Source organism: Otolemur garnettii, unplaced genomic scaffold, assembly GCF_000181295.1.
Source record: "Otolemur garnettii isolate 467f Iridium unplaced genomic scaffold, OtoGar3 scaffold00152, whole genome shotgun sequence".
Taxonomy (NCBI): Eukaryota; Metazoa; Chordata; class Mammalia; order Primates; family Galagidae; genus Otolemur; species Otolemur garnettii.
In genome coordinates this window covers 1,004,846-1,016,411 of record NW_003852547.1, presented here as the reverse complement: position 1 = coordinate 1,016,411, position 11,566 = coordinate 1,004,846, and the positions used below count along the sequence as shown (strand labels likewise).

The following is an 11,566-nucleotide window of genomic DNA, read 5'->3' as shown; positions in this document are numbered from 1 at the left end:
CCAGGAGTTGGAGGTTGCTGTGAGCTGTGATGCTACAGCACTCTACCGAGGGTGACAAAGTGAGACTCTGTCTCTAAAAAAAAAAAAAAAAAAAAAAAATTTGGTGGTGAACAAAACCAGACAAAGCCCTGCCCTCAGGGAGCTTAAGATTGCAGATTAGGGATGGCATATGCTGTTAATCTGCAAGATGACTTGAATAAAGTTATTCAAGTGGCAAATGCCACCAAGAAGAGCGCCGTGGTCACCTGTTACAAGCCAATCTGGTAGACTCTGGAGTGCTCAGGAGAACAGGTACATGTATCGTGGGGGTATGGATTCATTCAGCCAGTCTTTTTCAGGCTCTGCTGTGTGCTAGGCCTTGTGCTACATGCAGGGGACACAGTGGCACCACTCAGCTATGGTCCCCACTGTCAGAGTTGACATTTCAAGGTACATGGCAGTCTAGATGGGGGTTATCCTCAGGTATCACAGTGAACCCAAGGACAAAGCAGGCACTAACAGTGACCTTTCTCTGCCCACAGCTGGAGAAGGAAGAGCAGATACACAGTGTGGATATTGGAAATGATGGCTCAGCTTTCGTGGAGGTGCTGGTGGGCAGCTCAGCTGGGGGTGCTGGAGAGCAAGACTATGAGGTAAGCAGGTCAGTGACACAGGACTCCTGCCCACCTCTGGCCCACATCCCCCCATGAATGTTTCCCTCGGGGCCTCTGAGGGGGCCACATGGGGCACAGGGACACCTGATTGCTACCCTCCGGAGCTCTGGAGGATCTCTTAGTATACAGAGGGGACAAAGGGCAAATGCAAGGTAGTAGTCTTCCTACATCAGGGAGGAGACTGAGTTTGCCTCCCAGCTTAAAACAACACAAATTTGGGCTGGTGCCTTGGCTGTAACCCTGTCACCTTGGGAGACCAAGAAGGGTGGATTGCTTGAGCTCAAGGGTTCAAGACCAAGAGCAAGAGCAAGATCCCCATCTCTACTAAAAATACAAAAACTACCTGGGTGTGGTGGTGGACTCCTGCAGTCCCAGCTACTTAGAAGGCTGAGGTAAGAGGATGGCTTGAGCCCAAGAGTTAGAGGTTGCTGGGAGTGATGATGATGTCAAAGCACTCTGTCCAGGGTGACAGAGTGAGACTCTGTCTCAAAATTTTTTTCTTTAGAAGTTGGATTTTGTTAAGTTGCCCAGGCTGGTCTTGAACTCTTGGCCTCAAGCAATCCTCTTGCTTTAGTTTCCCAAGTTGCTGGGATTACTGGCATGAGCCACTACATCCAGTGCTATAGGTAATCTTTATGTCTTTATAGTAAAAGTATATATTGAAACTAAGTTTTGTTGGGTTCCCAATGTTAGTCTTTTTCAAGATTCTCTTGGCTATTCTATCTTTTTTTTGAGACAGAGTCTCACTCTTGTCCTGGATAGAGTGCTATGATGTCAGCCTAGCTCACAACAACCTCGCACTCCTAGGCTCAAGCAATCCTCTTGCCCTAGCCTCTCAAGTAACTGGGACTACAGGTGCTGGCCACCACACCCAGCTAGTGCTTCTGTTTTTAGTAGAGACAGGGTCTCTCTCATTTTTGCTCAGGCTGGTCTTGAACTCCTGAGCTCAGGCGATTTACCTGCTTCAGCATCCCAGAGTGCTAGGATTACAGGTGTGAGCCGCCATGCCCAACTCTCTTGGCTGTTCTAGATCCTTTACATACTAGTTTGTCAATGACTTTGTCTGTTTTATTTCAGACCTACACAAAATTTGTAGTAGTATAAAACTCTTCACTCAGATTTCCCAAAGTTAACAAATTTGTACATATTTTTTTTTGAGCTGAAAGGAAGTTGTACACACGATACCCTTTATCCCTGCATACTCCAGTGGATGTTTCCTAAAACCAAAAAAAATTCTCTTACTTTTAATACAGTTACCAAAATTACAAAATTAACACTGATATAATACTATATCATCTGGCCTCAGACCTTATTCAGATCTCTGTCCTTGTCCCAATAATGTTCTTTATGGCAAAAGAAAATTCAGCATCATGTATTGCTTTGACTAGTCATACCTCCTTGGTTTCCTTTGCAACAGTTTCTGTGACTTTCTTTGTGTTTTGTGCCACTGACATTTTTAAAGAGCAAAGGTCAGTGACTTTTGTCAAATATCACTTATTGTACAAAATGTCTCATGTTTCCTGTGGTTAAACATAGGTTATACATGTTTGACCGGGATTCCACAGAAGTGATGTGTCCTTTTCAGTACCACATACAGTTGATTTTTGTACGTTGACTTTGTATCTTGTGACCTTGCTGAATGTACTTGCTTTTGATGTGTTGTGACCTTGTTAAATTCACTTATTAATCCTTGTGGTTTGTATAGATTCCTTGGGATTCTCTACATAGACAATTGTGTCTGTGAATAGAGGCAATTTTCCTTTTTCTCTTTTTCTCACCTTGTCACACTGACTACCTCCAGTACAATATTGAATAGAAGTGAAAGTGGAAATCCTTGCTTTGTACTTGTACTTAGGGGAAAGTTTTGACATCTTTCACCATTAAATATGGTGTTAGCTAACTGTAGGCTATTTTTTTTTTTATAGATACCTTTTGTTAGGTTGAAGAAGTTCTTCAGTTTGTTGAGAGCTTTTTTCATGAATGTTTATAGACTTTTTTTTTTTTTTTTGAGACAATCTTCACTATATCACCCTTGGTAGAATGCCATGACATCACAGCTCACAGCAACCTCAGACTCTTGGGCTTAAGCCATTCTCTTGCCTCAGCCTCCCAAATAGCTGGGACTACAGGTGCCCATCACAACGCCTAGCTATTTTTTGGTTGCCGTTGTTGTTGTTTGGCAGCCCGGGCTAGATTCGAACCCACCACCTCTGGTGTATGTGGCAGGGGCCCTTAACTACTAAGCTACTGGCACCAAGCCGAATGTGGACTTCTGATATCCAAGTTCAGGAGAAAGGCATCCTTCTCAAGAGAAGAGAGAAAATTCACCCTTCTTTTGCCTGTTCATTATATCCAGGGTACCCGCTCATATTGAGGGCCGATCTTTCCTACTCAGTCCACAGACTCACACATCAGTCTCCTCTGGAAACACTCTCACAGACACACTAGAAACAATATTTCACCAGCTATCCAGACAGCCCTCAATCCCATCAAGTTAACACCTAAAATTAACCTATGCTGGATCAAGATTTGTCTCTTCAAGGTCTGAAAACACCTATGCCAACAGTCCAAATTTCTGGCCTCAATCGCCCCTCCCACCTTGGCTTTCCAAAGTCCTGGGATTACAGTGTGAGCCACTATCCCTGGCCTAGGTTGGAGTTATTGAAATATAGATGTTATATATCATCAGTATTCAGACACCTTTTGGAAACGCACAAATGAGTCAGCGGAAAGGTAAAAGGAATTACTGGAGGCCAGAACCGAGAGAACAGAGTCCAAAGATGCGAGGGAGCTGCACTAGTTGCTGACTTTGACTCAAACCCACCCTCTACACTCAGTTGGGAGTTTAAGAAGGTGAAACTCAAACCCTGAGGGAGTACTGCTCTCGATCCAAGAGAAGGGTTGGATGAGGCTGGTGCTGTAATTGTTGGGACCTGCAAATTGGATTCATTTGCTGTTGAAGAAGGAACCAGTGCACAAGCAGAAGTGTCCTTCTACTCATGCAGCTCTGCAGCTTCTCTCTAGCTCCCCCTCTTGGTGGAGCTGAAAAGGAGCAGCTGACAAAGCAGAAATGCAGGTTGCCGCATTCCCTGTAGAGCACAGAGCTGAGTGTAGAGGGTGGGTTTGAGTGGAAAGTCAGCAACTAGTGCAGCTCCCTTGCATCTTTGGATTCTGTTCTCTTGATTCTGGTCTCCAATAATTCCTTTTACCTTTCTGCTGACTCACCTTGGGTTTCCAAAAAGTGTTTGAGTATTGTGCCAGTCACTGAGTAGTCTGCTGGGAAAGTTCTTTAGGTAGTGCAGCCCCTTGTATTGTCAAATATGGAAGACTCATGGAAGAATTTGAGAAGGATTGTTCAGTTCTGGAGGTTGGAAAGGTCCTTTTAGGGCCTGTGTTAGGGCAGGCCTGACTGGAAGCCCAATACAAGGGAAGGGGCTACAGATGTCCAGGATAGAGCTGGATTCTAGTGATTCCCTACTTGGGCCCTCTGCCTACCTCCCCAACACCTAGGAAGCATTCTCTAAAACAGCTTTCCCTGGTTCTCATTCACCATGCCGTCTCCTACACAGGTCCTTCTGGTCACCTCATCTTTCATGTCCCCTTCTGAGAGCCGCAGTGGCTCCAACCCCAACCGTGTCCGTATGTTTGGTCCTGACAAGTTGGTTCGGGCAGCAGCTGAGAAGCGCTGGGACCGTGTCAAAATTGTTTGCAGTCAGCCCTACAGCAAGGTACGTAGGGGGAAGCTGGAGTATGGAGGCCTTGGTCCTGGGCAAGGAGGGAGCTGAGGTGCCAATACTGGGTCCCAGAGGGCTGGAAGGAGTAGACAGCTGGGATTCTATGGAAGATTATGTGGAAGCTGGGTCCCTGTGTTCCCTGTAATGGGTTTGGGATCCACCTTAAAATCAGAAGCTTTATTTCCTGCAAGGAATCTAGGAAGGGTGAATGGTAGCATGTCAGAGGGATTTAGAGGAGGGGACAGTCGACTTGTCAGAGAAGTGGTCTAATAGAGTGGGCCTGATAGTTAACATCAGGAGATCTAGTCTGACCACTGAGTTGAAATTCTGGTTATACCACTTCTAGCTGTGCTATCGTAGTTAAGTGACCTACCCTCTCTGGGCCTCTGTTTCCTGATCCTTTTTGGGATGCTGTAGGTAACCCAATGTTGTGGTAACAGTGAAACATGAATATTCATTGTCACACACAAGAGATATACTTCTTACCAAGGTAACTGTCCTGAGGGTTATTTAACCTGTCAGTTTCATGAGGTCATCCAGGGACCCCAGCTTCTCCCATTTTCTGGCTCTGCATTCAGCCAGCAGTCAGGGGGAAAGAGCCTGGAACATTACTTTGTTCTAGAAGTGGCACACAGCTCTCTCTCCCTGTCCACAGGCAGGAATTTGGGCAAGGGGGAGTAAATTGGCTTGGACACCCAGCATACTTGGCCAGTTGCAGTGAGGACTAAAGCAGCTACTGCATGTAATGGCTTAAAGCTGAGCCTGACTCAGAGTTAGGGCTCAGTAGTGACAGCTTAATAGTATAGTTGTCATTATCAGGGCACCTCCTTAACCATGGGTGTCCATGAGAAAGGGAAAGAGCCAGAAAGGCATTTCCCTAAGTGAAAGGATTTAGGGGCCCTAACTCCCACCCCTCCTTTTCCAGGACTCGCCCTATGGCCTGAGTTTTGTACGGTTTCACAGCCCCCCAGACAAAGATGAGGCAGAGACCCCATCCCAGGTAAGATCTACCTGCCACCCCCCAGAGCCTTTTCCCTGTCCCTTCACCCCCACCTGCCAGTGGCCCACCCATGGGCACTGACCTTGTGGGACCTTAGAAAGTGACAGTGACCAAGCTTGGCCAATTCCGTGTAAAGGAAGAGGACGAGAGCACCAACTCCCTAAGACCAGGGTCTCTCTTCTTCAGCCGGATCAACAAGACATCTCCAGGTGACTGTGGAAAACCTGAGTCCTGAGTGAGTGGAGCATTGAGACCCAGACTCCTGGGTCTGAGGGGCTGGGGGCCTGGACTCCTGGATCACTGCTGGGTTTGGAGAATAACAGTCCTGTAGATAGGAGTGGAAGAGACTTAGGGGCCAGCCCTCTCATCCTGGGTTCATTTTCTCCCTTTGTAGCCACAGCCAGTGACCCAGCAGGACCTAGCTATGCAGCTGTGACACTCCAAGCATCTAGTGCCATCTCCTCAACCTCTCCAGTTTCCAGGGCTGTGAGCAGCACCTCTAAAGTGAGATTGTCACAGTTTGGTGGGTGGAGGAGGAGAGAAGCTGGAGGCCTCACCCTGTCCTATCCTCTCAGCCTCAGGAGTCTCCCAAAGGGAAGAGGAAGCTGGATTTGGGCCAAGAAGAAAGGAAGATCCCCAATAGACCGTCGGCCCCACTCTTACCACCTGCCATCAAGAGACCCAAATGTGAGCAAATGAGATCCCTTATTCCCATGGGGTCTATGCTCTTATGTCCTAAAGGAGGAGGGCTGGGGGCCTAGACTCCTGGGTCTAAAGGAGGAGAGGCTGGGGCCTAGACTGCCGGGGTCTGAGGGAGGAGGAGGCTAGCGGGTACTGAGTGTCTCCTCTTTGGCTTCCCCAGTGCCACTTCCCACCCGTACTCCAGCCACAGCCCCAGTCTCTGCCCCAGCACAGGGGACAATGCTAGGGAAACCCCAGGAAGAAGGCACCGAACCTAGAGGACACCGAGCTGGCTCGCAAGAGCTGGGGAAGATCCTTCAGGGTGTGGTGGTGGTGCTGAGTGGCTTCCAGAACCCCTTCCGTTCAGAGCTCCGGGACAAGGCTCTAGAGCTGGGGGCCAAGTATCGGCCAGACTGGACCCCGGACAGCACGCACCTCATGTAGGCCTGTGCCCTCCTCTCTATGCCTCCTGCTATTCTACCCCATCTCCTCTGTCTCTTCCATCTTGCTTTCTATCTGCATCCTTTATGTTGTGCTCTCTCTTTTCCTCTCTGTAGCCTTTACCTCTTTTTCTCTGATTTCTGCCTCTCTCCCTTACTCTTCCACCTCTTTTTCTGTTTCTCCCATATTGATCTCACTGTCTGTCTCTCACTCATCTCTTTCTCCCTCCCTCTCTGTCTTCCCTTCTCTTTCTTTCCCCATTGCCCCTGAGACCACAGCTAACAGACATTCCTTAATTCTGCCCCCCACCAGCTGTGCCTTTGCCAATACCCCCAAGTACAGCCAGGTCCTGGGCCTCGGAGGCCGCATTGTGCGTAAGGAGTGGGTCCTGGACTGTCACCGGATGCGGCGGCGGCTACCCTCCAGGAGGTGAGACCTCCCTGCGTGCACATGTGTGACGCATGCTCATGCTCACACCCTTCCCCAGCCTTTCCCCTCATCCTGTGCTGGGCAGTGCCAGGGATCTGTAGAGAAAGTGACTGGCGCCTGCCGGCAAGGAGCATGGAAGTTCCAGCCCAGAGTCAGCAAACTCTTGAGAAGAGGAGAGCAGAGGCTGGGGACACCAGCTAAGTGAAAGAGGACTTGGCTGGGAGGGTCATGGAGGGCTCTGTGAAGTCTGCTTTTTGGAGAAGGTAAAGGACATTACAGGCAGGAGGTCTTGGAGGGCTCTGTGAAGTCTGCTTTTTGGAGAAGGAAAAGGACATTACAGGCAGGAGGAACAGCAGATATGAAGGCCCAGGAGTGGGAGAATGAGTACTCAGGCCTGCTCACATTCATTCCAAGCAAGTCCTGGAAGCTTCCAGCACCTGATTGGGCTGTGCAGTGCTAGGGATCCAGATGTTGAGCCCTACCCTTGAAAGCCCTTCACTTTGATGAGGGAGTCAAATTTATAACAGTGGTAGAAGGCCCTGGGGGAGGCCCACAGCATGCAAGAGGTCTTTAAGGATGAGAAGAGGTTTGCCAGGCTGAACAGAGCCTGAGAACATTCTGGGCAGAGGAGACAGGTGTCGCAGCCTGGTGTGTGCCTGGAGGAGTTGCAGGTAGGGCTGAGCTTATAGGGGGAGGCAAGAAATGACAGGAAAATGAGGCTGGGGCAGTAGGAACTGTAGGGGGGCTTTTGAGCCAGATCAGCACAGGATCAGATCTGAGGCCCATGGGTGGGAGGGGAGATTTGAGTTGCCTTCTGTGGCCTGTGTGTGCTCAGAATTCATACTCAGATTCACTTGGCATGTTTGAGAAATGATCTGCGGTGGGGAGAAAGTGAGGCTGAAAGATGTGTGGGGCCAACTCAGTAAGAGCTGCTGATGCCTGGCCAACATGCTAGACTGTTCTACTCCATAGTTTGAGAATCCATCTATTGTTTGAGAATCCAAACATCTCTGGAAGCTGAAAGTTCTCTAGGTAGCACAAACATGGCTGCATTGTCATCTTGAACAAATGTGAGGCTATTTATTGGCTTTGTTTATCTCTTTAAGTGTGTCATGGTATCTAACACTGAAATACTAATGGTTTGATTACTGGGTATTACCCTAGACTGCACTGGAGGTGTCATGTAACACCATGTGCTCCCCACTTGCTTCTCAGAAATCTGAAAAATTCAAAATTCTGACACCCATCTAGCTCCAAGGGCCTCTTGTTTGAGCAGGAGGAGAGCCACAGAGGTTGTGGGGATAGGGGCAATGACTGTTGGGAGGGATGGAATATCAAGGGGAGTCTGAAGGTGGGGATCCCAGAGCAGTCTGGGGTCTCACGGGTGGAAAGAAGGGATGGATTGGTGGTATAGTCATGGGAGAAGGAACTAGATTTTTGTATTGTTGTTTGAAACAGAATTTCACTCTGTGCCCTGGGTAAAGTGCTGTGGTGTCCTAGCTCACAGCTATCTCAAACTCTTGGGCTCAAGCAGTCCCCTTGCCTTAGCCTCCCGAGGTGACTACAGGTGCCTGCCACCCTGCATGGCTAGTTTTTCTATTTTTATTTATTTATTTATTTATTTATTTGAGACAGAGCCTCAAGCTGTCGCCCTGGGTAGAATGCCATGGATCAAAGCTCACAGCAACCTCCAACTCCTGGGCTTAAGCAATTCTTTTGCCTCAGCCTCTCAAGTAGCTGGGACCACAGGCACCTGCCACAACACCTGGCTATTTTGTGGTTGTAGTTGTCATTGTTGTTTGGCAGGGCCTGGCTGGATTTGAACCTGCCAGCTCTGGTGTATGTGGCTGATGCCTTAGCTGCTTGAGCTACAGGCGCCAAGCCTAGTTTTTCTGTTTTTTATAGAAACAGGGCCTTGCTTTTGCTCAGATTGGTCTCAAACTCCCGACCTCAGGCAATCCACCCCCCTCAGCTTCCCAGTGTTGGGATTACAGGCATGAACTAGATTTGGTTTATTATCTCTGCCTGAGAGATCTCAAGGAGCCCATAGAAGAAAAGGGAACAAGACAAAAACATTTGGATTTGCAAATTCATTGTTTTTGCTGTGGCATCAGCCTAGCTCACGGCAACCTCAAACAATCCTTCGTCCTTAGCCTCCCAAGTAGCTGGGACTACAGGCATGCACCGCCACACCTGGGCAATTTTTAAGTTTTTTTCTTTTTTTAGAGATGGGGTCTCACTATGTTACTAGGCTAGCTAGTCTCAAACTCCTGACCTCAAGTGATCCTCCTGCCTCAGCCTCCCAAAATATTGGGATTACAGGTGTGAGCCACTGTGCTCAGTCTATTTTTGGCTGGGGCTGGGTTTGAACCCACCACCTCCGGTATATGGGGCTGGTGCCCTACTCCTTGAGCCACAGGTGCCGCCCTGTTTTTTATTTTTTCTTTAATTAATTACTTTTTTAATGCTCAAGGATCACAGCCCTTGACTCTTAATCAATTGCTACACTTTAAATCCTCTGAATTTCCTACGAGCTACCATTTCACAATGAGTGTGACTTACCTTAAATCTTTCATCAGTTTTGAAACAACCAAACCATGTGGAAGAGGGTCTTAATGCATTTGTCTCAGGAAAGTAAAACCAACACATTTATCTGCTCCTTCCATATACTTTGCCCTGTGGTTTGGAGCAAATAATCTCTGTGCCTTAGCTTCCTCACCTATAAAATGGGATTTAAAATAGTACCTACCTCAGGATTCATTGACTCATATTTGTTGTGTACTTGTAATAGTGCCTAGCTCTAGGAAGTCCCATGTGTTAGCTGCTGCTGATATGACTAGAGCTAGGAAAATTTCCCCAGAGTGTCAGTGGTTTAAAGAATCATGAATATAATGTAGGAGTCTTTAAAATGTATTTGCTTTTGAGAATTTTCCCTTAACTGGTAGGCATTCTCCTAATGAGAAACTACCTTCTCTTCTCAAAGGAGAGAGTTGTTTCTGATTTTTTCTTTCCTTTATGAAATGGGACATTTCTTCCCAAAGAGGGAGGGAAGAGACGGTATGCTTAGGTTTCTATGTGGGTGGCTGGGCTGGATGGGCTTCACTGGGGTCTTCCTGAACTGGGAGGTGGGCAGGCTGGAGGAGAGACCATGATTCCCATCCTGAGTGAGTAGTAAATGCTTGTGGCTGTCGCTTCCTGAACACTCCCCAGCTCCTCAGAGGACTCAGTATCCTGTTTATCTGAGGCCTGATTCTTCCCCTAGGTACCTCATGGCAGGGCTGGGCTCAAGCAGCGAGGATGAGGGGGGCTCTCACAGCAGCAGCAGCGGGGATGAAGCCCCCAAGTTTCCCCGAAAGGTCTGATGCCCGATCTGGGTAGGGGAGGGGATGGGGGATGACGGATCTGCTATGGTATCCCAAATTCTTTACTCCTGCCTCTTGCAGTCATCCCCTCACTCACCCACTGACTGTTCTCCTCACCAACTGACTTCCTCCTCAGCGCCCCCAGGCCAAAACCAAGCCTCCTCAGACAACTAGACCCAGGTCACCCCAGAAACCTCCGAGCCCCAAAGAGACCAAGGCAGCCTCACCCAGACCCCAGGAAGAGACTGACACTGAGGGGGAGCAGTCAGGTCAGAATCTGAGGGAGGGGTGGTGCCTGTGGCTCAGTGGGCAGGGCGCCAGCCTCATATACCAAGGGTGGCGGGTTCAAACTCGGCCCTGGCCAAACTGTAACAAAAAAATAGCCAGGCACTGTGGCTGGTGCCTATAGTCCCAACTACTCAGGAGGCTGAGGCAAGAGAATTGCGTAAGCCCAGGAGCAGGAGGTTGCTGTGAGCTGTGACACTACAGCACTCTACCGAGGGCAATAAAGTGAGACTCTGTCTCTACAAAAAAAAAGAATCTGAGGAGGTGGGCTAGGGGCCTGGACTCCTGGGTCTGAGGGAGGAGTGACTGGGAACCTGGACCTCTGGGTCTTAGGGAGGAAGGGCTGGGGGACCTGGACCCCTGGGTCTGAGGGAAGAAGGGCTGAGGGGACCTGGACTCCTGGGTCTGAGGGACCTGGACTCCCATGGCTAAAGGGGGAAGGGGCTCAAAGCCTGGGCATCTGGGTCTGATGGAGGTAGTGACTGGATCCAGACAAGTAGAGCAGAAGAAAGTGGTGGCTGGGGTCTGGATACCTGGATCTGGAGGACATCTGAGGTTGGCTGTTGGGATGCTGGCTCTATGCACAGGTGCCATACTGGGAGGTAGGGTTGTGCCCTGTGTTGACGGAGCTTCTTCTTGTAGAAGGACAGAACAATGGAGCAGAAGATTCTGAGGACACTGAGGATGAGCTGAGGAGGTAGAGTTGGGGCTGAGTTAGGGTGGCTCAGCCTTGGGTGCAGGGGGAGCCACTCACCCCTCCCGGATTCCCCAGGGTAGCCGAACGGAGGGAACAGAGGCAGCCCCCTGGCGAAGCAGAGAACGGTGAGGACCCGTATGCAGGCTCCACAGATGAGAACACAGATAATGAGGATCACCCCTCATCTCCTGACTTGCCAGTTCCTGAGCTCCCAGGTTAGAAATCCTTCCATCCCTGCTGAACTGGGATTTTGCCCTATTTGTGACTTGCCCCAGGGGGTCACT

At 49.1% G+C, this 11,566-nt stretch overlaps 1 protein-coding gene across 4 annotated transcripts in view; it reads left to right on the top strand.

Annotated features, from left to right (window-relative positions):
• Positions 1 to 11,566, top strand: part of XRCC1 (X-ray repair cross complementing 1) — a 25,547-nt gene that overhangs the window by 10,708 nt on the left and 3,273 nt on the right. For 2 of the 4 annotated variants that reach the window (XM_003799485.3, XM_023518977.1), the window contains exons 3-14: positions 522 to 632; positions 4,223 to 4,381; positions 5,313 to 5,387; positions 5,485 to 5,596; positions 5,782 to 5,891; positions 5,963 to 6,074; positions 6,250 to 6,508; positions 6,822 to 6,938; positions 10,201 to 10,294; positions 10,437 to 10,569; positions 11,228 to 11,282; positions 11,358 to 11,497. In XM_003799485.3, the coding sequence (XP_003799533.1) occupies positions 522 to 632; positions 4,223 to 4,381; positions 5,313 to 5,387; positions 5,485 to 5,596; positions 5,782 to 5,891; positions 5,963 to 6,074; positions 6,250 to 6,508; positions 6,822 to 6,938; positions 10,201 to 10,294; positions 10,437 to 10,569; positions 11,228 to 11,282; positions 11,358 to 11,497 (1,477 nt within the window). The remainder of the gene's footprint in view (positions 1 to 521; positions 633 to 4,222; positions 4,382 to 5,312; positions 5,388 to 5,484; positions 5,597 to 5,781; positions 5,892 to 5,962; positions 6,075 to 6,249; positions 6,509 to 6,821; positions 6,939 to 10,200; positions 10,295 to 10,436; positions 10,570 to 11,227; positions 11,283 to 11,357; positions 11,498 to 11,566) is intronic. The other 2 variants (XM_023518976.1, XM_023518975.1) reach the window with 2 other exon arrangements.